Genomic DNA, 27,607 nt, shown 5'->3' on the forward strand with positions numbered 1-27,607 from the left:
TTCCCTCCCTGCCAGTCCTCAAGCTCTTGGCTATCTATCCAGCCCCTTTTCTTCCACTGAGGAAGTGTCAGCTGCCATTCAACATCAGGCTTTTCACAGGCAACCTCCTTCACTCATTCCTACCTCGCCTCCTTTTGAGTTTTGACATCCTGCCTTACAGGACTGGGCTTGATTGCTTGAAAACTACAAAGTACTTGCAGGTTTCACCCTTGCAGAGCCCAGTGGGAGAGCATGCCAGCTCTTGTCTTGATTTAACTGTCTGCATGTGTAGGGTTTTTTGCTTCGATTTTTTTATTTGTAATTAATAGTGGGTTTCAAGATGTAGGATTATACCAAAGTTCTGTGTCCCTACCCTTCCACCTCCCAAAGAAAACCAGCATAGTTTTCAGTCTTAGAAAGTTTTTTTTTTTTTGTAAATTTGTGTGAATTCTCTAGAAATTCATGTGAATTCTCTAGATTCCACATATGAGTGAAACCATCTGGCAGTTGTCTTTCACCACTTTACTTATTTCGATAAGCATAATCGCCTCCATTTCCATCTATTTTTGTTCCAAAGGACACAAAATCATTTCTTAATTTTTTTCCTAACTGCCTCAGTGACTAGTTGGGGATGGGGGTGGGGACTCTGGGTAATGGACTTAACCTCTGGTCCTCAATTTCCTCATCCACAAAATGGGAGCACTCCCCACACCTGCCTCCAGGGCCCTTATGATGTGAATTCCTGGAGTAAGTACCACCCAAGCTCTTTGAACAGTTAAATTATTAATAATCAGCCTTTTGGACTATTTATAGCTGATTAGGTGGGTGGACGGAGCTCTGAGCACTGTAGAGTGTCCTTGGTAAGAGGGTTTCCATCTTCAGTTCTCCAAAGCAGAAAAGGACTGTTCACAGGGGCTGATCATTGACTAAGTATTCACTTGTATGACAGCAATGGGATCTTTAAATACTTCAGCATACAGACAATGGGTGCCCCTTGTTTTTATTTAACCTTTTTATTTACTTTATTTTTAAATTGTCACCAGGGTTATTGCTGGGGCTCTCTGCTTACACAAAGAATCCATCCCTCCTGTTAGCCATTTGTTGTTGTTCTTTTTTCTATTTTATTGGGTAGGACAGAGAGAAATTGAGAGAGTTGGGGTGGGGGGAAGAGATAGAGAGGGAGAGAAACCTGCTTCACCCTTGTGAAGAGTCCCCGCTGCAGGCATGGAGCCAGGGCTTTAACCTGAGTCCTTGAGCATAGTTTATCCCGTATTTAACCTTTTCCTTAAAAATTACCTTCATAACGCCCATCCCATTGACTCCCCCTTTTAGCTGGGTACTGGGAGTATACTAAAGCCACTAGCACTGCATATTTCATGTATATTTCATGCCTGTCATCCTCTCAAAAAAGGTTCTTTCTGCTATTTATATATTTATTTCTTGTACCAAACTTGGCGCTCAAGTAGGAGGAACTCAAATTAGGAGGACCTTAATTAGAGGCATTGTCATATTTTTGGCTGGCTTTGAAAATGAAGCCAGGAAACATCTCCTCTCCATGTGTTGAGGTTTTTGCACCCTTAAAGTCAGCTTGCTAAGATAGCAATGCGACCTACCGGTGAGAGAAATGCCACCTGTACTAACCTCTCTCCAGGCTCCCATCCCAGTCACATGTGGGGACTCTTTTAACAGTCCTGCAGATGGGCAAGAGATACAAGCAGAACTGCCATCTATATTTAACAAATATATGAGAATTAATTACCACTTGAGAAATGAATTATTTTTTTCCCCTGGTCAGTTTTTGCAGGATTCTGGACCAGATGTATCTTTTTTTTTTTTTTTTTTAATTTTGTTGCCCTTGTTTTATTGTTGTAGTTATTATTGTTGTTATTGATGTCATTGTTATTGGGTAGGACAGAGAGAAATGGAGAGAGGAAGGGAAGACAGAAAGGGGGTGAGAAAGACAGATACCTGCAGACCTGCTTCACCGCTTGTGAAGTGGGGAGCCAAGGGCTCGAACTGGGATCCTTATGCCAGTCCTTGTGCTTTGCACCACCTGCGCTTAACCTGCTGTGCTACCACCTGACTCCCCAGATGTATCTTATTTATTTACTCCCTTTTGTTGCCCTTGTTTTATTGTTGTAGCTATTATTGATGTCATCGTTGCTGGATAGGAAAGAGAAATGGAGAGAAAGACACCTGTAGGCCTGCTTTACCGCTTGTGAAGCGACTCCCCTGCAGATGGAGAGCAGGGGTCTCGAACCAGGATCTTTACTCCAGTCCTTGTGCTACTGCCCAACTCCCTGGACCAGATATACCTTTATTATTGTTACTCTACTTTGAAATTTTAAATGTGTTATTTGTTGCTTTTTTATTTTTCCATATTAGGCCTTTTTATTAAGTAAGGCTATTTTTCTTTTAGGCTTATTTTATGTGTTACATATAATAATGTTTCAGAGAGAGAGAAAGAGATGTCAGAGCACCACTCTACCACTCACTGTGCTGGGGACCAAACTGGGAACCTCCAGTGTGTACCAGTTAAGTTGTTTCCCCAGCTGCAAGTGAGGCTTCCTTTTAAAAATGCTAGCCTTACCCCACCCCCGACAGCTAGGAATTCTGTGTGGTTCATAAACATGAGACCTTTCGGCAGCAGTTGTGGCAACAGGCAGTTTTCCCCTACAGTTATTTGCTTCCACCATTTTAATTCCCCAAATAGAAAGAGTCATTGCAAGTAATGTTAGAAGATATTGTTCTGGGTTGCTAGACATACCTTTTTTTTTTTTTTCTCCCTGCATAGTGGCAGATGTATCTAGTAGAGCTAGAATGCGGCACACCTGTGAATTTACCACTCCAGGCCACTTATTCACCTACTATACAAAGAGAGGAAGGATGGGGTGGTGGCACACCTGGTAGATTGCACACACTACAATGTAGAAGGACCTAGGTTCAAGCCCCTAGTCCCCACCCCACCTGCAGGGGGAAAGCTTCATGAGCCATGAAACAGTGTTGCAGGTCTCTGTGTCTCCCCTTCCCTCTCAATTTCTTTCTGTCCATATCCAAATTAAACAAAAAATATTTAAGAGGGTTCCAGTAGAGTGCACAAAGGCTTGGGTTTAAGCCCCCATTTGGGGGATAGCTTCACAAGTGGTGAAGAGAGAAAGTTTCTCTCTCTTCACTCTCTTCTCAATCTCTATTCAAAAATAAATAAAAATAAGGGGGGGGGAGGATGACTTTAAAGAAAGAGAGAAACATACACTCAGCAGTGGAGCTTCCTTCAGTGCTGGGCCATCTCTATATGGTGCTGGGCTCAAACTGGGCAAGGCATGTGCCCCACACAGTGTGGACCTATTTATGTGTTTAGTATGAAGGATGGAGAAGGACCAGAGCACCGCTCAACTCTGGCATGTAGTGGTGGTGAGGATTGAACCTGTGGCCTCTGAGGCCTTAGGCATGCAAGTTTCATGCTATAATATAGCTCCCCTGTCTTATTTACTCCATATTTTCCCAGTGTCAGATGCAGCTGTGACCCTGTGCACAGTCAGTGCCTCTGAATCACCTCCTCAGCCTGGTTTCTAGTATTTTCTGGAGACACAGAGAAAGAATGTGTCACACAAAAGCCCCACAGCCTCCTCCATCTAGAGAGCATCCCCTCTTTGGGTTCTTCTCACTGTTCTGCTCTGGTGTGGCATTTTCAGGTTGAAAGAGAGCCATTGGACTGGGCAGTGGTGCACCTAGTAGAGTGTACACATCACCATGCACAAAAGGACCTGGGTTAAAGCTCTGCTCCCCACCTGCGGTGTTTCTCTCCCTTTCCATTTCTATCTCCCCCTCCTCTATCACTGTCTCTGTCTCTAGCATAAATTATTTATTTATTTATTGCCACCATGATCGTTACAAATCTGCCGCTCACACAGCCATTTTTACCTTTTTCCTTTCTATTGTATTTATTATTTTAATTTTAAAAATTATTATTATTATTTTGCCAGAGTGTGGATCAGCTCTGGCTTATAGTGGTGCCCAGGACTGAACCTGGGCCTCAGACATGAGAGCCTCTTTGCATAACCATTATGCTGTCTACCACAGCCCTTTTCTTTCTGTTTGGTAGAACATAGAGAAATTGAGAGGAGAGAGGAAGAGAAACAGAGACACCTTGCAGGGGGGTGGGGGTTGGGGGACTCAAACCTGGATCCTTGCACATGGCAGTGTGTGCACTCAGTGGGTTGTGTGACTCCCAGCACCCAGATACAAAAGAGACTGGGTGGTGGGGAGAAAGGAAAAGGCCGCAGCATGAAAGCCTCCTCCAGTGCAGTGGGGTCTGGGTTCAAACCCGGATTGTGCACATGGCCTAGCAGCTCACTATCTGAGTAAGCTGTCCTTACCGCCCTGATGCTTCCTTGTCCTAGTGGATGGAATCCAGAGACTCAGGTGTGGAAGACCTGTCCTCTGTCTACTGAGCCAACCTTGGGCCCCATATTCTCTTATTCTCTTAGAGAGCCTTTTAAATTTGGGCTGTTTCCATATAATTTCATCTAAGACTCTATTCTTTGAATTAAGGGGCTAGGCTGTGGGTGGAGCACCAGGTTGAGCACACATGTTGCCAACTGCAAGGATACAGGTTCAAACCCTCTCTCCCCACCCAAAGGAGGGAAAGCTTCACGAGTGGTGAAACAGTGGTACTGGTGTCCCTCTTCCCTCTCTCCCCCTACCTTTTTCTCCTACAGAGAGCAGGTATAGAATTAAGTCCAGAAAAGTGGGCTGTGATGGACCCAGCTTGAGTCTAAGAGGTGTGGCTTATAAATAATGAGATAAAGGAGCAATTCCTAGAGGACAAATATCGCAGTGCAGGGTAGAGCAGTCTACCTGCTCCAACTCCCTCCACACCAGATGTGTCCCATATACCACTAGTTCCAGAGCAGGTCATTGTGTGGGCAGCTTACAGCTCTGCCCAAGGGCAGTATAAAGCTCAGTAGGCACTTCACTCCCTACTTGAAAATGGACTCGGTCCTCCATAAGAAAACCGGCTGTTGTTTCAAGAAATAGCCTATTAAAAAAATTTTTTTTAATAAATACACCTGCAGACCTGTTTTACCACTTGTGAAGCGACTCCCCTACAGGTGAGGAGCTGGGGCCTCGAACCAGGATTCTTATGCCGGTCCTTGTGCTTTGTGCCATCTGCGCATCCTACTCCCTAGGAAATAGCCTTTTAAACCTTTGTACAACATCTTCCACTGGGGACCTTCTTTAGGTTGAAACACCTTATTTTGTTTCATTCATTCAAAGATTTAAAATATATATTTATTTTTATAAAAATATATATTTATTTTAATGAGATAGGATGAAAGAGAAAAAGAGCTTGAAAGAGAGAAAGAGACCAGAGCACTGCTCAGCTTTTGACTTCTTGTGGTGCTGGGGATTGAACCTAGGACCTGGGAGCCTCAGGCATGAAAGTCTTTTACAGAACCAGTGTGCTGCCTTCACAGCCCTTGTTCATTCATTTTTTTCCCCCCAGAGCACTGCTCAATTCTGGCTTATGGTAATGCTGGGGATTGAACTGTGGATCTTTGTTTCCTCAAGCATGAAAGAGACTCTTGTAGCACTGTTTCACTGTGAAAATTTACCCCTGTAACTGGGAACCCGGGGCTTGAACCTTGCACATTGTATCATGTACTATCAATCCACCACCTGGCCCTATAAGTCATTTGAAAACATTATTTATTTATTGGATAGATAGAAAAATTAAGAGGGAAGTGGGAGGTAGAGACAGAGAGAAACAGAGACACTTGCAGACCTGCTTTACTGCTTGTGATGCTTCCCCTGCAGGTGGGGAGTGGGGGCCTGAACCCTGGTCCTTGTGCATTATAACATTTGCGCTCCACCAGGCACATCACTGCACAGCCCCACATATATTTTTTGCATCACCATTATGCTGTCCCCCTGCTTTATTCTGGAATCTTAGTGGGCCCTAGATCTTGCCTTTGCTGGTCCATCCTTTAAGGCAAATTTTGTTTTTTTAGTGTCACATTAAGGAACAGAAAGAACAACAACAAAAACTACATGTACAAGCCCAGAGATACTGCTTTCCAGGCCTAACTGCAGGCTAGTCTTCTTAGTTCTGGGCATCTCAACAGTGCTAGTATAACATGAGTGTGCTGAGCTTTTTCTAGCTACCTGGATGGAGTTGGCTTTTATGAACATGTGACTTATGAAAAAAAACTCCTCCCCAAACAAATTCAACACTCTTTTCTCACACGAATGCTGCTGGGATCAGCCTTCAACTAAGCACTGTTATTTTTCTGGATGTCTTTTTATTTATTTTTTTTTATTATCTTTATTTATTTATTGAATAGAGACAGCCAAAAATAGAAATATATATATATATATATATATATATATATATATATAGAGAGAGAGAGAGAGAGAGAGAGAGAGAGAGAGAGAGAGGGACCGGCAACACTATTTCACCACTTGCAAAGCTTTTCCCCTGCAGGTGGGGACCGGGCTTGAACCCAGATCCTTGCACATTGTAACATGTGCACATTGTAACAGGTGTGCCACCACTCAGCCTCACCACTCAGATGTCTTTCTACATGAATTTTTATCCCTCTACAGTTCCATCTTTTTAGATTTTTGTCCTGTCATGCTTGCCTGCAATGATTCTCCTTCCCTTCCCTTCCCTTGTTGTTATTATTGTTATTATTGCCATTGCTATTGTTGGATAGGACAGAGGGGGAGAGAAAGATAGACACCTATAGACCTGCTTCAGCTGCAGGTGGGGAGCCGTGGCTCAAACCGGGATACTTAATCTGATCCTTGTGCTTTGCGCCACATGCGCTTAACCCGCTGTGCTACGGCCCAATTCCCTCTTTCTCCCTTTTTAAGATTTACTAGAGAAGGAAAGAGAACCAGGTCATCACCCTGGCAAATGCGATGTTGGGGGGATCAAATCTAGGACCTCATTCCTGAGAGTTCCAATGCTTGCCACCCCTAGGATGCATAAATCACACGGACTTGTCTTCCTACGTTTTTGTCATCTGAAGATTTGCTGTAAACTAGGGGAAACGTATAAAGGACAGAGAGAGGGCAGGTGTCCACCCCCTGCCCCTGACAGTCACTTGAGGTTGACGTGACTCTGTTAACCTTCGACCCCCAGAGTAGATCAGCCACCTGTGGCTGCACCTAAGGGACCACGCTGTCCTGTCTCCCACATTCATCTCTCCCTTCTCAAGGTTATTAGGAAAAGCTGACACCCAAAGGACAGCATGTTAGTGTCTTCTCCAATCTGCCATCTAGGAAACCCTGCTGGAGGGAAATGAGGTTAGCCTGCCCTGGCTGCTTTATGATATTCTATGTCTTCTCTGAACAGTCCCTTTGACATAGGAATAATCCCTTCCAGACTTTTCACCAAGGGTCCACATCAAGCCTAGGAGACCAAAGCTTGCCTGCCTGCTTGCCTGCCTTCCTTCTACCCTCCTTCCCTCCCTCCCCCCACTCTTCCTTTCTTTCTTTCTTTCTTTCTTTCTTTCTTTCTTTCTTTCTCTCTCTCTCTCTCTCTCTCTTTTTTTTCTTTACCAGATCATTGCTCAGCTCTTGCTTATGGTTGTGTAGGGGATTGAACCTGGAATTTTGGAGCCTCAAGCATGACAGTCACTTTGCCGAACCATTATACTGTGTCCTCACCTACCCTTCTTTCTTTCTTTCCTTCACCAGAGCCCTGTTCAGCTCTGCCTTATGGTGGTGCCAGGGAATCGAACCCTAAACTGAGTCTCAGACATGAACGTCTTTGCACCTTCCACCCGCACCTCTCTGCCACCTGCCCCCCCCCCAAGAAAGAAAGCACTTATAACATTTTTCTCATATTTTTAAAATATTTATTTATTCCCTTTTGTTGCCCTTGTTGTTTTATTGTTGTTATTGATGTCATCGTTGTTGGATAGGACAGAGAGAAATGGAGTTGAGGAGGGGAAGACAGAGGGGTAGAGAAAGAGAGACATCTGCAGACCTGCTTCACCACCTATGAAGCGACTCCCCTGCAGGTGGGGAGCCAGGGGCTCAAACCAGGATCTTTTTACGCCACATGGGCTTAACCCACTGTGCTACCGACCAATTCCCTTCTCTCATATTTTCTAAAGCCTACTGTTTTAGAAGCCAACATATAAGTCAAGCATCCTCCAGACAAGGGTGACTTACTAAAAATGGTTGTCCCAAGGTATCTTTTGTTTTTTGTTTTTAATATGGTAACGTGTGCACTCAGCCAGGCACTCCACCGCCAATCCCCAAGCATTGCCTTAGTTAAGAGCTTCGAACCCCCTAACACTGAATCATCTCGATTCTCCTCTCATAGAGCCATCCTTGTTTCTCCAGATTATTTACAGTATATCCTGTCCAGTGCCTAAGATCCCATTCATTTATCTTCCCTTACTGGGACACATTCTTCCCATAGGAAATGTCTGAGCAGTGACTATGACCTTTAGTCACCTCTAGCATCAAGGTTCTGAATATACACTGCGGAGGGTACTCCTAGTTCTGGGCTGGCTCCCCACATTCAAGTACGACATACTCCCTGCACCCTCACAAACACCTCTCCATTCATTTCTCCAGGCGCTTCCTCTTCCTCCATGTGCCCTGACCTGGGACAGTCACTTGTTAACTTATGACCCCTGCCTCCTGCCTGCCTCTCTGAGCTGCAGACCTGACTGTGGGACACTGTAAATTTTCTTGTTTCCTTCCTCCCTCCCTCCTTCCCTCCCCTCTTTCCCTTCTTTTATTTGATAGGATGGAGAGAAATTGTGAGGGAAGAGGGAGATAGAGAGACATCAGTAGCCCTGCTTCGTTTCTGGTGAAACTTTCCCCCTGCAGGTGGGGACCAGAGGCTTGAACCTGGGTCCTTGTGTACTATGATGTGCATTTTCCTGGTGCTTCACAGCCCGGCCCCTACTGTGAACTTTCAATACCTTCCAGTGACATACCCATGGAGGGTCAACCTCCCAGACTTGAAAAGCTAGTTTCTAACCACTTGGCCCTAATGACTTCCCCCTCCCACAACTTCCCTCATGCAACCCTGCTGTTTCTAGGTCTGCCAAGGAATCTTGTCTTCACCTAGAACAAAAAATTTCTAGATGAGGTGGAGAGATTCCTTGACTTGTCAAACCTCTCTGCTGTCTCTCTGCCACCAGGCAAGAGGACACCAGTGTAGCAGTTTCAAAATCTTATACTGAAGTAGATTCCAATGGGAGGTTGGGAGACATCAGGTGCTGGCTTATTGACATTTCATATTAAAGCTCAGTGATTAGCTCAGTGATCTGTTAAAAAGGAGAGTTCTGGGGGATAGAGCCAACTATGCAGAAAGGGGTTCAGAAGGGCTGGGTGGTGGCACAGCTGGTTGAGCACACATTACCATGCGCAAGGATCAAACTCCAGGTCTCCATCTGTAGGGTGGAAGGCTTCACAAATAGTGAAGTAGTTCTATAGCTCTCTCTTCATTTTCTTTATATTTTAAAACTTTGTTTTATTTTAAATCAGAAAGAGACTGATACAGAGGAAGATACACAGAGAGAAAGACCAGAGCACTGCTCAACTCTGGCTTATGGTGGTGCTGGGAATTGAACTTGGGATCTTTGAGCCTCAGGCATGAAAGTGCCTTGCATAACCACTATGTTTTCTTTCAAGTCGCTTTATTTATTTTTAATGAAAGATACAGAGAGAGAGCGAAACCAGAGCATTACTCAAATCTGACTGATGGTGGTCCTAGGGATTGAAACTGAGACCCTGGAGCCTCAGACAGGAACACCTTATTCCATCACCATTATCCTATCTCCGGAGTCCTCTTTCTCCCTCTTTAACTCCCCCTTCTCTCTCAATTTCACCCTGTCTCAAATAAATACATAGGTTCAGAAACCAAATGTGCAGTCTAGCTGCCGTGAGTAGGTTCAACACCCACTTTTGCCTGAATAATTTCAGGAGGTAAGTATGATTCCCATCATTGAGACGGTAGGGCAGACTAACAGATGACAGCTGAGAACATCTGGCCTCCTATGGACAGATGTGTGGTGCCACTAGATGTCCTATTGTTTCTAGAACAGTGAATGATAGAAAGCACAGGCCTCTGTGTGTAGACGGACAAGAATCCTGTTGAGGTTGGGGGGTTGGTTTCTTTTCTTTTCTTGGAGAACTCTTGTCTTTTTCACAATGAAGCTCCAAACACAGCCCTGTGTCCTACACCAGCCCGCTGGGCAGACCTGGGAGAAGAGAGCTGCATGTGCTGTGCAGGTGCAGCCAGGCCCCGGGGCTGCCCAGCCTGGAAGGAAGGAGCCGGGCAGGTGGGGAAACCCAGGTCTTCTGACGCGCGTTCTTTCTACTCTTACCGCAGGTGTAACGTGGAGAAGGTGCCCAGTAATTCTCAGTTGGAAATAGAAGGAAACAGGTCAGGATCTGTCTTGCGCTTACCTTTCCCTTGTCTCTGAACACAGGTATCCTTGGTACAGCAAAAACAGATCAAGGCATGAAGGGCTGGCCTTTGCAGCAGGCCTGGGTATTTTTCAAAAATAATTTATTTACTTATTGAAAATTACTTATTTTCATTTTGAAATAGGACAGAGAAATTGTGGGGATATATCTGTCTATCTATATATCTATCTATCTAGAGAGAGGGAGACAGACAGACAGACAGACAGACACCTGCGACCCAGCTTCATTGCTCCTGAAGCTTCTCTCCCTTTAGGTGGGGAGCGGGGACTTGAAACAAGGTCCTTGCACATAGTAACATGTACTCAATCAGATGCACCACTGTCTGACCCCAGGCCTGAGTATTTTAAAAGGGTTTTCTCTTCCAGCTTTCTAAGTGATGTGTTCTATTTTTTTCCTATTTGTTTGTTTGTTTGTTTACTTATTTTTATCAGTGCTGCTTAGGTCTAGTTTATGGTGGTGCTGGGGATTAGACCTTAGACTTTAGGGTCTTTTTGCATAAACTTTATGCTATCTCCCCAGCCTACATTTGTACAAAATATATATATATATATATATATATTATTTTATTTTTATTTTTTATTTTTTTATATTTTATTTATTTATTTATTTTCTCTTTTGTTGTCCTTGTTGTTTTTCATTGTTGTTGTAGTTATTATTGTTATTGATGTTGTCATTGTTAGATAGTACAGAGAGAAATGGAGAGAGAGGGGGAGAGAAAGATAGACACCTGCAGACCTGCTTCACCGCTTGTGAAGCGACTCCCCTGCAGGTGGGGAGCTGGGGGCTCGAACCGGGATCCTTATGCCGACCTTGTGCTTTGCGCCACCTGCGTTTAGCCCGCTGAGCTACAGCCTGACTCCCCAAAATATATTTTTTATTTCTGTATTTTAATGAGAAGAGGTGGTGGAGGGGGAGAGCAGGAGAGAGACCAGAGTGCACTGCTCAACTCTCTCTAGCATATGGTGGTGCTAGGGATCAAACCTGGGACTTCAGAGCCAGGGACATGAAAGCCTTTTTGCATAACCACTAATCTGTCTCCCCTCCTTTACATTGTGTGCTGTAATTTGAGCATCTACTCTATTCTGCAAATGCACTTTTAATGTGGGGGGGTGTTGCTGCCAGCAGTTCCTGGGAGCTGGTGTTACATCCCTCCCTGTACCCTGGCTTTTGGCATGTGTCATTGTGTCCCATTCTACCACCACCTACTGTCTCTCCCTCTGTCACCCCCCCACACACCTCCTTGGCCTCTTATCTGTGTGTGATCTTGGCTGAGAAGCTCAGTGATAGCACCCTTGTGGTGCCTGTGTGTAGAGGCTTTGTGCCCAAGGTTGGCTATGAGCTGTGATTTCTGGGCCTGCCTGTCACCTGTCACTTCTGGCCCTAAGGGCCTGAGCCAGGCTGATCATCAGTGTGCTTCTGACTTCTGTTAGGGAAGCAGAAATGCTTTTCTCAGGGCCAGGCAGTGGCACTTCTAGTTGAGTGCATATATTACAATGTACAAAGACCTGAGTTTAAGCCCCAGCTCCCTGTCTATAGGAGGGAAGCTTCACAAAGCAATGAAACAGTGTTGCAGGTCTCTCTTTCTTTTTAGATATTTTATTTATTTATTAATGAGAGGGATAGGAGGAGGGGGAGAAGGAGGAGAGAGAGAGAGAGAGAGAGAAAGAGAGAGAGGAGAGAGAGAGAGAGAACCAGCTATCATTGTGGTATATGTGCTACCGGGGATTGAACTCAGCACCTCACTGCGCCACCTCCTGGGTCACTCTCCCATTCTCTAGACCCCTCTTCCCTCTCAATTTCACTGTCTCCAAAATAAATAAATGAATAAAATAAAATAAAATACAGTGGTCTGGGAGCAGTGCTGTGGATAATGCACTGAACTTTCAAACACAAAGTCCCAAGTTCAATCCCTGGTAGTGCATGTACCCGAATGATGCTCTGGTTCTCTCTCTCATTCTTTCATTCTCTTTCTCTCTCTCTCCCTCTCCTCCTATCTCACTCATTAACAAATAAGAATGGGGGGGGGCAGGTGGTGGTGCACCTGGTTGAGTGCACATGTTACAATATACAAGGACCTGGGTTTGAGCCCTAGGTCCCCACCTGCAGGGGGAAAGGTTTGTGAGTGGTGAAGCAGTGCTACAGGTGTCTCTTTTTTTCTCTCCCTCTACCCTCTTAATTTCTAGCTGTCTTTCTCCAATAAATAATAGGTGGGTTTTTTTTTTAAAGGAAATATTTTTCTCACACAAGAGAAGATTGTGAGACTTGGAAGGGATGTACCTGTGTGATCCACCAGGGTTCAACACTGTTACTTTTTTTTTTTTTTACTTTTGTATTCATTTACTTATTTGGTTATTGCTGTGGCTTCACCACTCCCAGCTGATTCTTCTTTTCTATTGCTTTCTTTTCAGATAGAAAACGAGAGACACAAGACAGGATGTGAGGGAGGGAAAAGCACCACAGGACCAAAGCTTCCTCTAGTGCAGTGGGGGCTGGGCTTAAACCTGGAGTCACACCCATGACAAAGCAGGCACTCTGTCATGCCAGACCAGAAGTTGTTATTGATAGGTTTAATTAAAGACAATTGTATTAAATTGTGTTTAATTAAAGAAATTGAGAGACAAGGGAGTGATAGAGAGGGCTTCACCACTTATGAATCTTGTCCCCTGCAGGTAGAGACCAGTGCCTCGAACCCGGGTCCTTGCACACTATAACATGTGCACTCAACCAGGTGTGCCACCACCTGGCCATTTATTTAATAGTTTAAAAATCATTTTGTTATAATGGGGGGGTTGAATACCAGAGTACTGCTCAGCTCTGTTTTTTTAATATTTATTTATTCATTCCCTTTTGTTGCCCTTGTTGTCTTATTGTTGTAGTTATTATTGTTGTTATTGATGTCATCATTGTTGGATAAGACAGAGAGAAATGAAGAGAGGAGGGGAAGACAGAGGGGAAGAGAAAGACAGACACCTGCAGACCTGCTTCACCACTTGTGAAGCGTCTCCCCTGCAGGTGGGGAGCCGGGGGCTTGAACTGGGATCCTTACGCTGGTCCTTGTGCTTTGTGCCACCTGCGCTTAACCCTCTATGCTACCGCCCGACTCCCCCTTTTCTCTCCCTCTCCCTGTCTCTCTTTCTAGAACAGAGAAATTGAGAGAGGGAGATGGGAGAGAAAGACAACTGCAGCACTGTTTCACTTACAAAGCTTCTCCCCTCAGGTATGAACCAAGGGCTCGAACCCAGGTCCTTGAGCATGCTAATGTGTGCACTCAACTGGGTGTACCACCATAGCCTCAGACTTGCTTTATTTTAATTTTTTATTACAAATTCTTTTTTTTTAGTATTTATTTATTATTTATTCCCTTTTGTTGCCCTTGTTTTTATTGTTGTATGATTGATGTCATCATTGTTAGATAGGACAGAGAGAAATTGAGAGAGATGGGGAAGACAGAGAGGGGGAGAGAAAGATAGACACCTGCAGACCTGCTTCACCACCTGTGCAGGTGGGGTGCAGGGGGCTCGAACTGGGATCTTTATGCCGGTCCTTGCGCTTTGTGCGACCTGCGCTTAACCTGACTCCCCCAGATTTTTTTTTTTTTTTTTTTTTTTTTTTTGCCAGGGCCCTGCTCAGCTCTGGCTTATGATAGTGCTGGAGATTGAAGCTGGGAGCTCAGAGCCTCAGGCATGAAAGTTTTTACAGAACTATTATGCTGTCTCTCCTGCCTGACACTTTTTTTGTTCACACAACTTGGTCACTGGGTACAGAGGAGGAGGCACAGAGCACCGATGCAGCACAGATTGAATGAGAGCATAAGCACTCAAGTCTGGTGGGCAAGACTTGTGCAGACTGGGAGAGAGGAGTAGAATGTAACTTGAGGGTCTTTGTTCTAAATGAGAATGAATGTGCTGCCACCTGCAGAAACGAGGGTATAAGGAAAGGGCAGGGCACGGGAAGCATGAGATGGGGTGGGTAGGGGGGAGACCGGATGGCAGTCCTGTATATTCTGTCCCAGGAAATCTGAATTCTCTCCATGACTGTTAAGAGCCCTTGATGCTGTGATTATATTGTTAGTATCGACTCTCTCTCCTTGGCCAGCCAAGAAGCTGTTTCAGGCAAAATTTTATTTTTAGTAACCTTGGCACCAGACATTCTGTATTTCTTCACGGGGAGGTTGGGTAGGAGGGGGGTCTCTCCAGCCTAAGCACCTCTGCTATCTCCTCAGCCCCACTTTGGCATTTATTAAACCTGATTAAATTACAGGGGGGAAGTAATGTTTTCCAGGGTGTTATCCCCAAGGTTCTAGTCCTATAGCTTCTTGCAGAATTCCTGGTGCTGCCATGGCTTCTGGGGTAATTTTGCTATGAGAGAGATGGAGAGGTGAGAGAACCAGAGCATCTTTCTGGCACATACGAGGCTAGGATGCGAACTTGGGACTTCATTCTTGACAGTCCAGGTATTTTAGCTATTGCACCACTTCCTGGGTCTCTTAAACTTTATCTTAGCTCAGTGTTTCTCTGTTTCTAGGAACTCTTAGAATCCTTTCATCTCAGGGGCTGGACTGTGCACCCAGTTGAGCACAGATGTTATAGTACACAAGTACTGGGTTCAAGCTCCCCAGTCCCCACCTGCAGAGGAGAAGCTTCATGGGTAGTGAAACATTGCTGCTGGTGTCTCATACCCTCTTCCCTCTAAATTTTTCTCTTCTCTCTAAATTTCTTTATTTAGAAATAAATAAAATATTTTAAGAGATTGTTTTAAAAAAAATGAAATAAAAAGTACAGATGCTTCCAATATCTGCTTACCAAATGACAAAAGAAAAAAAAATCCATTAATCTTATGTTCCCTGGAGCACACTGTGGGAAATAGAGAAGATGAGTTCAAACACTGCATTCAGTCCCAGGAGAACCAGCTCAGGGAAATGTGTATTCCAGTTCTTTATCTGTCGCACATGCTGGCTATCTCCTGTATTTGCTAGAATGGGCTTTTTTGCCTGCTGGTGACCTCACACTTGTAGTACTGGTTCAAACCCCTATCCCCACCCACAAGGAAAAGTTTCAAGAGCTGTGAAGCAGATGTCTCTATCTCCCTTCCCTGCCTTCCCTCTCAAGTTCTCTGTCTCTGTCAAACAAAAAACCAGCAACGCTACTCTAGCCATACTATGAGTGTTCTGCACAGCAGTTATTTGGGCAAGTCTATTCTTCTGTATTCCTGAGTAAAAATCTGCCTTAGTCCCTTAGACTCACTCTTCACTCTTCATCTCTTTCCTCCCTTTTTAATATTTTATTTATTTGTTTATTTTTAATGTGAGAAACCAGAGTACTGCCTGTGGTGGTGCTGGAATTGGAACTAGAGGCTTTAAAAACTCAAACATGAAAGTCTTTTGCATGATTAGCATGCTGTCTCTCTAGCTCCTCCTTCCTTTCCCTTCCCTTCCCTTCCCTTCCCTTCCCTTCCCTTCCCTTCCCTTCCCTTCCCTTCCCTTCCCTTCTATCATTCCCTCCCCCCCCTTTCTTTTAGATTTATTTATTTATGAGAGAAAGGGTGAGAATCAGAACATCACTCAGGTACATGTAATACCTGGGACTGAACTTGGGGCCTTGCATTTGAGAGTCCAACGCCTTTATTCACTGTCCACCTCCTGGACAGCATCTTCCTCTGTCATCTTTGTGTCCTGAAGTGGCCATTGTAGGAGAAAGGGCTGGCCCACTCTTTCCTTGAACAAAGTGGCAGATTTGGGGTAGAAAGACCTGATAACCATTTGCCAGTGGAAGTTTGAGCTTGATCATAGTTCACCCACAAGCTTTGAAGCATGTCTACCATTATGTGGAAGGATCAGAAGGCAGAATATTCAGTGACAGGGAGGGCAGAGCAGATGGACAAAAGTCTGTATCCATGTCTGTTATTAGGAAATGTCCAGTGAGAGGGCAGGGACTCAGACCTGGGTTCTTGCACGTGTGCACTCTACTGGTGAACCACCTCCTAGGCCCTGTTTTGCTCTTAAAAAAAAAAAAATATATATATATATATATATATATATATACACACACACATACGTACACATACACACACACGTTTTATTTTAATAGAAATAAAGAAAGAGACCAGTGTTCTGTTTAGCTCTGGCTTATGTTGCTACAGGGATTGAACCTAGGACTTTGGAGCTTCAAGTTTGAAAGTCTTTTTGCAGAACCATTATGCTGTCTCCCCAGCCTTCTATTTTATACTTTGCCCACTAACCTGAGATAGCCCTTTGGTCTCCTAATACTAGTTCATTTACTTTGCATGAATATGATGGAAACTTACTTTTCAGGGGCTGGGTGGTGGTGCACCCAGTTAAGCACACATGTCACCATGCACAAAGACCTAGGTTCAAGCCCCTGCTTGAACCGCCTTCAGGGGGGCTCTTCAGCCACGATTAACCAGCATTCATCTTCCAGTCTGTCTGTCTGTCTCTCTCTCTCTCTCTATCTATCTATCTTCCCTCCCCTCTCAATTTCTTCCTCTTCTATCAAGTACAATAGAAATAAGGGAAAAAAATAGTTGTTGGGTGCAGTGGATTCATAGTGCTGGCACTGAGCTCCAGTGATAACCCTGGTGGCAATAAAAAAAAAACAAACAAGCAAACAAAACCCTTCTTTTTCTTTTTTTTATTTTTTTCTTTTTTCTTTTTTTTTATATATTTTTTCCCTTATTTTTCTTGATGCCTATTTTTCTTCACTATTCTTAGTGACTCTTAACAGATAGCAGCACTACCCCATTGTTTTTCCATTCCCCCAAACATGCTTCAGGAAGCAGAGCAGTAAGGTTTGCAGGCTCCTTCTCAATCAGTACTTGATACAACATAGGTGAAAAATCTCTGCTCAAGCTATGGGGTGCAGGTGCCTGTGTCCCCTATTTTCTGACTGACTTGGGCTCCGGGGGGCTTTCTGGTGAAGTAGGGTGCTTTTGTGACCAGTGTGTGTTTTAAAATTGAGGTGTCTCAGCCTTACAGTAACCTTCTCCTGGAAAGAAGCACAGGGTCTTTCTTGTCTGCTGCCTTCCAGTATTGTTCTAGGTGACTTCCTGCCCTTTAGGACCTTCGTAGCTTGCTTTTTCTTGTTTTTGTGTTACTTGATAGGGCAGAGAGAGATTGAGAGGGGAGATTGAGATGGAGTGAGAGAGAGAGAGAGCACAGGTCTGCAGGTATCTTTCTCTCTTCCTCTTTCAGTTTTTCTCTGTCCTATCAAAAAAAAAAAACATTCAAAAAAAATGGCTGCAGAAGCAGTGGATTCATAGTGCTAGCACTGAACCCCAGAAATACCCCTGGAGGCAAAATAAATAAAGATACTTGCAGCACTGCTTCACTACTCACAAAGTGTTCCCCCTGTGGGTGGGGACCGGGGACTTGAACTTGGGTCCTTGTGCTCAACCAGGTGTGCCACCCACCCTTTCTCCCTCTTGTCGCCCATAGCTCAGCTTGGGCTTATCAGGACTTAGCAAGACATAAACCTGGGGCCTTGTAGTGTCAGGCATGAACATTTTTGCTTAACTAAGACACTATCTCCCTGGGTTGAGAATGTTTTTTTAGCTGGCATTTCTATTTCCTGTGCTCTTTCAACTCTACCTGAAGCATAAGCACAGCTCAAGGTAATGTTCATATAGCAACATGTATGCAGTTACAGTGGTAGAGATGAAATGATCACAGTTTGGTTTGTGGGGGCCATGGAGATGAGATTAGAACCTAGGAGAAGCATAGCAAAGAATATCTCAGGTCTGTGTATTAATACAGTAGAAGTACACCAGGGGCCAGGCAGTGGTTTATCCAGTTAAGCTAACTCATTACAGTGCACATGGACATGGGTTCAAGTCCCCAGTCCCAACCTTCAGGGGGAAAGCTTCACAAGTGGTGAAGCAGGGCTGCAGGTGTCTCTCTGCCTCTCTTCCTGTCTGTCTCCCCCTCCTTTCTCATTCTCTGTCTCTATTCAATAATAAATAAATAAGATGATTTAAAAATATCTTTAATTTATGTTTTATTATCTTTATTTAGTAGATAGAGACAGCCAGAAATCGAGAGGGAGAGAGACAGAGAGACATCTGCAGCCTTGCTTTACCACTTGTGAAGCTTTCCCCATGCAGGTGGGGACCAGGGACTTGAATCCCAGTCCTTGTGCATTGTAACATGTACACTCAACCAGGTGTGCCACCACCCAGCCCCTCTTTTTTTTTTTTTTCTTTAAAGAAGTACACAAGATAATGCAGTCATTGCAAACTACCACCGGCTGTCACACAATGCTTTATATTTGTTCACCTTTATGGAAAGTAGTGTGTATATTTGCCCAGCACCAGGATATGTAGTCTGTTAAATGTAGTGGGATCCTTTAAATTCATAATTCGGTTACATTCCTCCCTCCTTGATTTTATTAGGGGTGGGTGTCACATTTCATTTTGTGGTAGGTCATTGTATGAAACTGATCTGAAACCACAGTCCCTTAACAGGCCACTTTTCGGCCATGAAAAGCAGTATACTTCCAGGTAACAATTCATACTGAGGCCTGAAATTTTTGTTAAATGACATAATGGAAAATACCCTGTGAAAGATAAGCATTTCAGCAGAAACAGAACACCTACTGCAAACCATTGTACAATGAATCCATTGTTTTAGACTTTAAAAAAAAAAATTCCAGCACTGAAAAAGCAAGCACTGGAAAAGGTATATTAAAAAAAGAAGTCTTTGCTCAGCTTGAGGTTCAGAAAGAAATGCCAAAAATTCAGAATGATTGACCAGCTTATTTATTTAAAAAGAAAAAAAAAAACAGGAGAAAGTAAGACACCGTAGTTATGCATTAGTGTCAGGTCTTACTATCTGGACATTGTTGTTTATATTTTTAAATTTTTAAATTTTATTGACTAGAGACAGAAATGGAGATGGGAAAAGGGAGAGATAGAGAGGGAGAGAGAGAGATACATGCAACCCTGTTTCACTACTCATGAAACTTACATCCCTTGCAGGTGGGGACCGCAGGCTTGAACCTGGGTCCTTACACATGTGATGTGTGAGCTCAACCAAGTATATCACCTGCCAGCCCCTATGGGCATTGTTAAGTTATATCAAACCTGGATATCCCCCAGGAATGGAAGTTGTATCCAATATTCCCACTCTCTGGGTAGGAGAAGGAAGACAGCGTTGTAGACTAATTAAGTTCTGGGATTGGATGGTGGCACACCTGGTAGAGCACACACATCGCCATGCATCAACATCCGCAAGCACCCTGGTTCAAGTTCTTGATCCCACTTGCAACAGGGAAGCTGCACGAATGATGGAGCAGTGCTGCAGGCCTCTCTCTCTCTCTCTCTCTCTCTCTCTGCCCCACTCTGTTACTGTCTATCATGATTTAACAAAAGGGGGTCAGGGAAATAACATAATGATTATGCAGAGAGACTCTCATGTCTGAGGCTCCAAAGTCCCAAGTTTAGCCTGCATCCTCCCACCCCCTCTCCCCCATCACTAGAAGCCAGAGTTGAGCAGTGCTCTTGTTTAAAAAAAAAGGGGGTGGGGGGAGGAGTAATTATGTAGGCACAGGTGAACTGAGGGGTAGCCCTGGTGGTGATAAAAAAAAAATTAAGTTCTGAGCAGTTAGGTACTTAGAAGTATAGTGAAATAGTAATGATGGTGTGTTCCACATTTATGAATAATAGGTTCCTTTTAAAGATTTATTCATGAGAGGGAAAAAAGGAGGGAGGAAGAACCAGACATCACTGCTACATGTGATGTTGGGAAGTCCAGCCCTTTATCCACTGCACCACCTCCCAGGTCACTGGATAATGGATTCTTGATCCTGGAGTATAGCAAAATATTTGTGGAGGGGGAAGGTACAGACAGTCCCTTCCAGCCGTGAAAGGAGTGTGAGCTGCATCAGGCTTAGAGAGCTGGAATTAGTCCTGAGCACAGACTGCAGAGAAATGAGCTGAGGAGAGAGGAAACTCTGTGGTATGCACCACAGAGCCATAAGGCAGCTTCTTTAGAAATTTCCCATTAAAAAAAAGAAAGAAAGCTCCCAGGGCTTCCTTTTGTCCTTGTCCTCTGTTCTTGGGAAAGAGGAGAAAAGGAAATGGGAGAGGAATAGTAAGTCAAGTGAGCCTCCGTTTTTTGGTCAGAATAAATGGGTCTTATCCCTGGCTTTGTATCTCAGAAAATCCAGCTCTCCCCTTTGTAAGCAGGGACTTGCCTCTGAACTTGTTTCCTTAGAGGGCCTGTCATTTTTACAGCCCTACTGAGACCTCATATGAAGAGGTTTTTTTTTTTTTTTTTTTTTTTTTTTTTTAAGCCATTTTACCCCTGTTAGAAAGAGCTTTAATGCATTCTTGCTACAAATTCTCATGTCACTGGTTGAATCAGTGTGTCTATCATAGGTGAACAAAAGCACAGAGGGGCTGGTGATCCATCAATAGAAAAATGACACCATCTGTTGGCACTGTACAAAATGACACCATCAAGATGCCACTGAGGTCCGGTGTTAATCCCAAAATTGCTGAGAGGTCTGACTTTGGGGTTCCTGCTCTGTTATAAGAATGCTTAACTGGTTTCCCACTAGGGAGGGTGCTTGCATATGCAAATCTCAGAATAGAAGGGAAAGGATAGACCAGAGATTGTAGCCCTCCAATGAAGGCCATAATCCATCCCTCTGTTTCAGAGGGCTGTGTGGTATGATTTATGGAGGTATCAGCACACCCCTCAAAACTGAGACTGAGTGGCCATGAGGGTGAGAGAACACCTTGGTTCTCATCAAAATCATCTGGAAATCCAATTTGCTGTTAAGCTGTAGTCTTCTCAAACTCCTCACCATCACCCCCAGTTTTAGTATTCATGAGACCCAGTTATGCATTAAAAAAATGCAACAAGACACTGACCCAGTATAAGAGGAAAACCCCGCCCATTCCTTTGACAGAGGATTTTCCGGCTAATTTATGCAGGTCCCTTTGCACCTCTGCATTTTTCTCCACTGGTTGCTAGGCAACCGGCTGCATTTCTGCGCATACCCCTCCCCTTTTATGATAACTGTCATGATTATTTTTTAATTATATGGCTGGGACTGGGGATTAAAGCGGCATAGTGCTACAGCTCCCAGCATTCTCACACATACCCAGAATCACCTGAAATTTCCATGGCACTGATGTATGGGTGATTTTATATTTATATATTTCTGGCTTCACAAAGGAAGTAGAGATGGCATCATAACAGAATCATGTGAGAGAGCGAGAGCAGTGACTCTACCCTGCCTTACATGCTGCTATTGATCAGGCCCAGCCAGATATTAAGGTCTGGAAACCAAGTAGAGAGAATACAGTGTCCCTTTAATTGTACCTACTTTAAAAAAAAATTTTTTTTAATTATCTTTATTTATTGGATAGCGACAACTAGAAATCAAGAAGGTATGTATGGGAAGATAGAGAAGGAGAGAGACAGACACCTGCAGCCCTGCTTCACCACTTGAAAAGCTTTCCCGCTGCAGTTGGGGACCAGGGGCTCAAATCCAGGTCCTTGAGCCCTGTAACATGTATGCTCAACCAGGTGCTCTACCACCCAGTCCCAATCATGCCTACTTCTAATATGACATAATGTTGAAAGCCAATATGTTGGTTTATCACCTGCTTTTCTTACTTTCTAGAAAAATTTTATTATTTATTTTACCAGAGAACTATTCAACTTTGGTGTGGGGGAACTGAACCTGGGACTTTGAAGCCTCAGGCATGGGAGTGTCTTTGCATAACCATTATGCTATCTACCCCCACCCTTATCACCATTTTTCAAAATGACAAAGTACTAAGTGTTTGTGACTGGTAAATCTACACTGGGGACTGGGAGGGGATAATACATATACCACACACTCCAGGAACAGAAAGTCCATCCAGCTTGCTAAATGTTTCTTCTTGTTCGCCCAAATTGTGCTACACACATTCGAGAAGTGCAGTTAGGAATGACAAGGGATTTTTTTCTGGCAAATATCAATAAAGGGATGTGTGTGGGGTATAAAATGCTCAAAGGAATCAGACCAAAAACAAATAGTTATTAGGTAGATGCATGACAAAAGCATTTGGATTTTCAGAGAAGATTTTCAAACATTTTCTGAATATAAAGTGAATTTGAAGACAAATGGGTATGGAAATGAGGTCTGCAGCTTTTGGTTGAATAGAAGATTTTAAATACCTGTGGAGATAGTCTCTCAGGGGTGGGAGGTGGGAGAGAGAAATGCCCACAGTGAACTTTACATCTATGTGACAGAAGAGGGAACTGAATGACTCCCCCCCCCTCCTATTTTAAGACTGATGAGGAACCACAGCATCACTCTGTTACAAGTGATGCTGAGGATTGAACTCAGGACCTCATACTTAAATAAGGAGTCTAAGGCCCCTAAGGCCCCAGGAGTCAGGCGGTAGTGCAGCGGGTTAAGCACTCATGGTGCCAAGTGCAAGGACTGGCATAGGGATCCTGGTTTGAGCCCTCAGCTCCCCACCTGCAGGGGAGTCGCTTCACAGGTAGTGAAGCAGGTCTGCAGTTGTCTTTCTCTGTCCTCCTCTCTGTCTCCCCTTCTCTCTCCATTTCTCTCTGTCCTATCCAACAACAAGGACTGCAATAATAACCACCACAACAATAAAACAACAAGGGCAACAAAAGGGGGAAAAATAGCCTCCAGGAGCAGTGGATTCGTAGTGTAGGCACCAAGCCCCAGCAATAATCCTGGTGGCAAAAGAGAGTCTAAGGCCCCACCCACTATTTCAGGCCACCCTAGCAGCATTGCATTACATTATTGGATAGAGACAAATTGAGAGGGAAGGGGAAGAGTAAGAGTGTGAAGAGTAAGAGTAAGAATGTGGCATTCATTGCTCCGAAGGTGGCTGGGGACTTGAATTTAGGACCTTGTGCATGTATTTAGCATGTGTGCTCTACCAGGTGCACCATCACCCAGCCACTTCTAATGGCATTTTTTAGAAAAAATGTATTAATATTTATTTATTCCCTTTTGTTGCCCTTGTTTTTATTGTTGCTGTTATTATTGATGTTGTCATTGTTGGACAGGACAGAGAGAAATGGAGAGAGGATGGGAAGACAGAGAGGGGGAGAGGAGGACAGACACCTGCAGACCTGCTTCACCGCCTGTGAAGCGACTCCCCTGCAGGTAGGGAGCCAGGGGCTCGAACCAGGATCCTTATGCTAGTCCTCGTGCTTTAGGCCATGTGCGCTTAACCTGCTGTGCTACCACCCAATTCCCTCTAATGACATTTTAATGTGATTTTGAAGTTGGCATGAGAAATGTTTCTTGCCATGATATGTATAGGACTTTACCAAAAGAGGCTTATGTTTATGTGAATGGGATTTTCTTTGTTAAATTTTTTTCTTTGACATTTTCTGAAATGAAACCTCTCCTAGGCAGTACATAATCTGCTACAATTTTGTTTCTCTTCCCCCAGTTCAGGGCGGCAGCTCAGTGAGGTCTTCATACAGTTACCCTCCAGGAAAGAATTACCAGAATACTACGAATTAATTAGGAAACCTGTGGACTTCAAAAAAATCAAGGTCGGTGTTTGTTTTGCAGACTTATTTTTCAGATAAACGGGGGGGGGGGGGGAGCTATTTAAGGACTTGTTGGGGACAACCCATTCTGGCCCTTGCTGACACCCATCAGGACTTGTCCCCAGGAAGTGTGGGTGCTCTGAGGCCCTTGTGTATATATCATTGCGCTTGACTAAGGAGGTCATGGCTACTTGTTCCTTCTGGCCTCTCTTATGGAGGCGGGAGCTTGGGGGGTCTGAATGGCACCCCGAGATTGATTGCAACTCCATATCCTGGGTAGGGCCTGATGCTGTGAAGACAAAGGAGAAATCTGCCTTTGCTAATCAAGTCCTGCATTTCCCCGTCCTCCTCTGTTGTCTGCCTTTAGGAAAGAATCCGTAACCACAAGTACCGGAGCCTGGGGGACCTGGAGAAGGACGTCATGCTTCTCTGTCACAACGCACAGACCTTCAACCTGGAGGGATCCCAGGTCTGTCTATACTCCTGGGGGAAAGGGTCCACCTTCCATGTTCTCTTAAGGAAAGACTTTTTTCCCTGCTGTTCTCGGTGCTGAGGGAAAAGTGACAGGAAGCCAAAGCCCATCCCACTTCTTTTGCCCTTTTCAAATAAGTGCTAGCCCCTCCCTATGGAGAAAGGTTTGGTTTCTAATTAGAAGAGAAATTCAGGTAAATCACTGAATTGGAATCTTAAAGACTAGAGGTACAGCTTCTGCTTTTATAGAACTTATATAATTTTATTTGCCTTTTTTATGACTGGCAATCTTGCATTGGGGCAGGGTTTGTAACTATGGCTTAAAACAGCAGAAAAAAATAATGGGTTAGGGATATAGCATATTTGTTATGCAAAAAGACTTTCCTGCCTGAGGCTTGAGGTTGCAAGTTCAATCCCCAATATCAACATAAACCAGAGCTTCACAGGGCTTTAGTCTTTCTGTGTCTCCCTTAAATTAATATAACTATATATACATACATAATTATGTTTTTTTATGCAAAAATGTACCAGGAGACACTCAAGTTATTAAACTATCAGTAACTAGGGGCACTTTGACTTAGTGTTTCCTATCAATTCCATCCACCCTACCAAGAAACTCTTTTTCCCATCTGAATCTCCGACTTTATGCTCTCTTACCCATGAAGAAGAAAGAACAAGAGGAGCGGTCCGGGGCTGGGCTGTGTATAGCAACACAGGACCAAGACTCCCCACCTGCTGGGGGAAGCTTTACTGGCAATGAAGTAATGCTGCAGGTGTCTCTCTCTCTTCCCTCTCTGTCCTATCAAAAATAAAGGGCCAGTAGGCAGGAGTGTGGATCTGAGTGCATGCATGATGAGCCCCAAATAGTAACCCTGGTAGTAATTAAAAAATAAGAGGGAAGGTCGATGTGTTTGTCCACCCTTTCCCTGACTCTGCTCTTTCCCCTTCATGTCAGGTCCATACGCTAAATTGAAGAACCTAGGTGTTCTCTGAATGTGTTTTGATCAGAGCTAAGTAGTGCTATTTTGAGAAAAATAGGTGTTTTTCTTTTAACATTGATTTATTTACTTGTTGATACTAATGAGGAAAGAAAGAGCTAGAACGTTCCTCTGGTACATGTGGTGCTGGGGATTCAACACATGCTTGAGAATCCTAGGCTTCCAGAACAGTAGGTCTTAAGTGCAGATCCTCTTCAAAAAAGGTAAAGATGAAAACTAGAAAGAGTGATACAAGTGTCCTTCAAGAAATTATGTGTGCATAACTACATGCCATCACTGGCTAGGGTTCTGGGTTCTTTCTACCTTCGTGGCAACACTTACCCCTTGTTATACACCAGCCTCACGACTTCCTGGCAGTCTCACCCCTAATGTGAGATTAGTAGCCTGTTGATTGGCTCTCATCACAAACACTTGGTTAACTAGTTTCACTCTCCTTGATTGGAGACATACATTTATTTATTTATTTATTTATTTATTTATTTATTTGAAAGAAACATTGACAAAACCATAGGATAAGAGGGGTACAACTCCACAGAATTCCCACCACCAGAACTCCACATCCCATCCCCTCCTCTGATAGCTTTCCTGTTCTTTAACTCTCTGGGAGTATGGACCCAAGGTCATTGTGGGATGCAGAAGATGGAAGGTCAGGCTTCTGTAATTGCTTCCCCGTTGAACATGGGTATTGAAAGGTCGATCCATACTCCCAGCCTTTCTCTTTCCCTAGTGGGGTGGGGCTCTGGGGAAGCAGAGCTCCAGGACACATTGGTAGGGTTGTCTGTCCAGGGAAGTCTGGTCAGCATCATGCTAGCATCTGGAACCTGGTGGCTGAAAGAGTTAACATACAAATCTAGACAAATTGTTGAATAATCATGGACCTAAAGGCTGGAATTGTACAGATGAAGAGGACGTCAATTCAAGCCCCCATTCTCCAGCTGCAGGGGGCAAGCTTCATGAGAGGTAAAGCAATGCTGCAGGTGTTTGTACCTCCCCTTTTCTTTGTCCTGTCAAAAATAAAAGACATGTAAATTGAGATTGTGTGTATCATCAGAAAGGCGCTCCCATTCCACCCTCACCTGGCTTTTAATGGACACCATTTTGCCCCTGCAGATCTATGAAGACTCCATTGTTTTGCAGTCGGTATTTAAGAGCGCTCGGCAGAAAATTGCCAAAGAGGAAGAGAGTGAGGATGAAAGCAACGAGGAGGAGGAAGAAGAGGAAGAGGAGTCAGAGTCAGAGGGTAAGCAAAGGCTTGTGGTCATTCCAGGGCTTTGTCCCTTTGTGCATGTGCTCCCTTCCCTCCTCTGTAAAGCTATTCTCCCCAGAGGAGTAGCAGACAGCCGGGTACAGGTATGACAAAGGGTCATAGAATGTTGCTGTCTGATTGGTTGGTACTAATGTGTGTTTCCTGCCATCATTGCCCCCTGTCTGTTCTGAGTGATTTTGACAGCAATGAAGAGCACGATGAGAACTTAAGTTAGGGCGGGGGCTGGAAGCCTCACTGCTGAATTCCACCTCCAAGTTTGTGATTCATTAGCCAGTACTGGGATCTAGGAATCTGCAGTCAGTTCCCTGGCTAAGAATCACCATTTGAAAATAATCACCCAACAAGGTTAAAAAATGGTGGATGGAGCCTGTTTATTAAAGGACTTTGGTTCAAGCCATGACTCCCCATGTGTGATGAGAATGCTTCACAAATAGTGAAGCAGGTTTGCAGGTGTCCCTCTTCCCTCTCAATTTCTCCCTGTCCTCTCAAATAACAAATGGAATAGAAAAAAATAGCCACCAGGAGAGGTGGAGTTGTAGTGTAGGCACTAGCCCCAGAAACTGGAGGAAAAAAAGAAAAACAATGCACACACAATAGCAACATTTAAAATATATATTTATTGAAAGAAAGATAGATACCTGCAGACCTGCTTCACCGCTTGTGAAGTGACTCCCCTGCAGGTGGGGAACTGGGGGCTCAAACTGGGATCCTTACACTTTATGCTACCTGTGCTTAACCCGCTGCACTACCGCCCGACTCCCACAGTAGCAACATTTTAAAACAAGGTATTGCATTAGAATATGAATCCTGATTTATGAGTTTGGCTGTCTTTTCTCAATTCTGTACCCAAACCCCCATGCCTCCTTTCTCTTATTAGAGTCC

At 44.1% G+C, this 27,607-nt stretch overlaps 1 protein-coding gene across 9 annotated transcripts in view; it reads left to right on the plus strand.

Moving 5' to 3' along the window:
• SMARCA2 (SWI/SNF related, matrix associated, actin dependent regulator of chromatin, subfamily a, member 2) overlaps positions 1–27,607 on the plus strand; it is a 277,308-nt gene that overhangs the window by 238,630 nt on the left and 11,071 nt on the right. For 5 of the 9 annotated variants that reach the window (XM_060199759.1, XM_060199763.1, XM_060199760.1 and 2 more), the window contains exons 29-32: positions 10,343–10,396; positions 23,887–23,992; positions 24,357–24,458; positions 26,569–26,698. In XM_060199759.1, coding sequence (XP_060055742.1) covers positions 10,343–10,396; positions 23,887–23,992; positions 24,357–24,458; positions 26,569–26,698 — 392 coding nt within the window. Of the gene's footprint in view, positions 1–10,342; positions 10,397–23,886; positions 23,999–24,356; positions 24,459–26,568; positions 26,699–27,607 lie in introns of those variants that run through there. The other 4 variants (XM_060199764.1, XM_060199765.1, XR_009552039.1 and 1 more) reach the window with 3 other exon arrangements.

The sequence above is a fragment of the Erinaceus europaeus genome, chromosome 10 (assembly GCF_950295315.1).
Source record: "Erinaceus europaeus chromosome 10, mEriEur2.1, whole genome shotgun sequence".
Lineage (NCBI taxonomy): Eukaryota > Metazoa > Chordata > Mammalia > Eulipotyphla > Erinaceidae > Erinaceus > Erinaceus europaeus.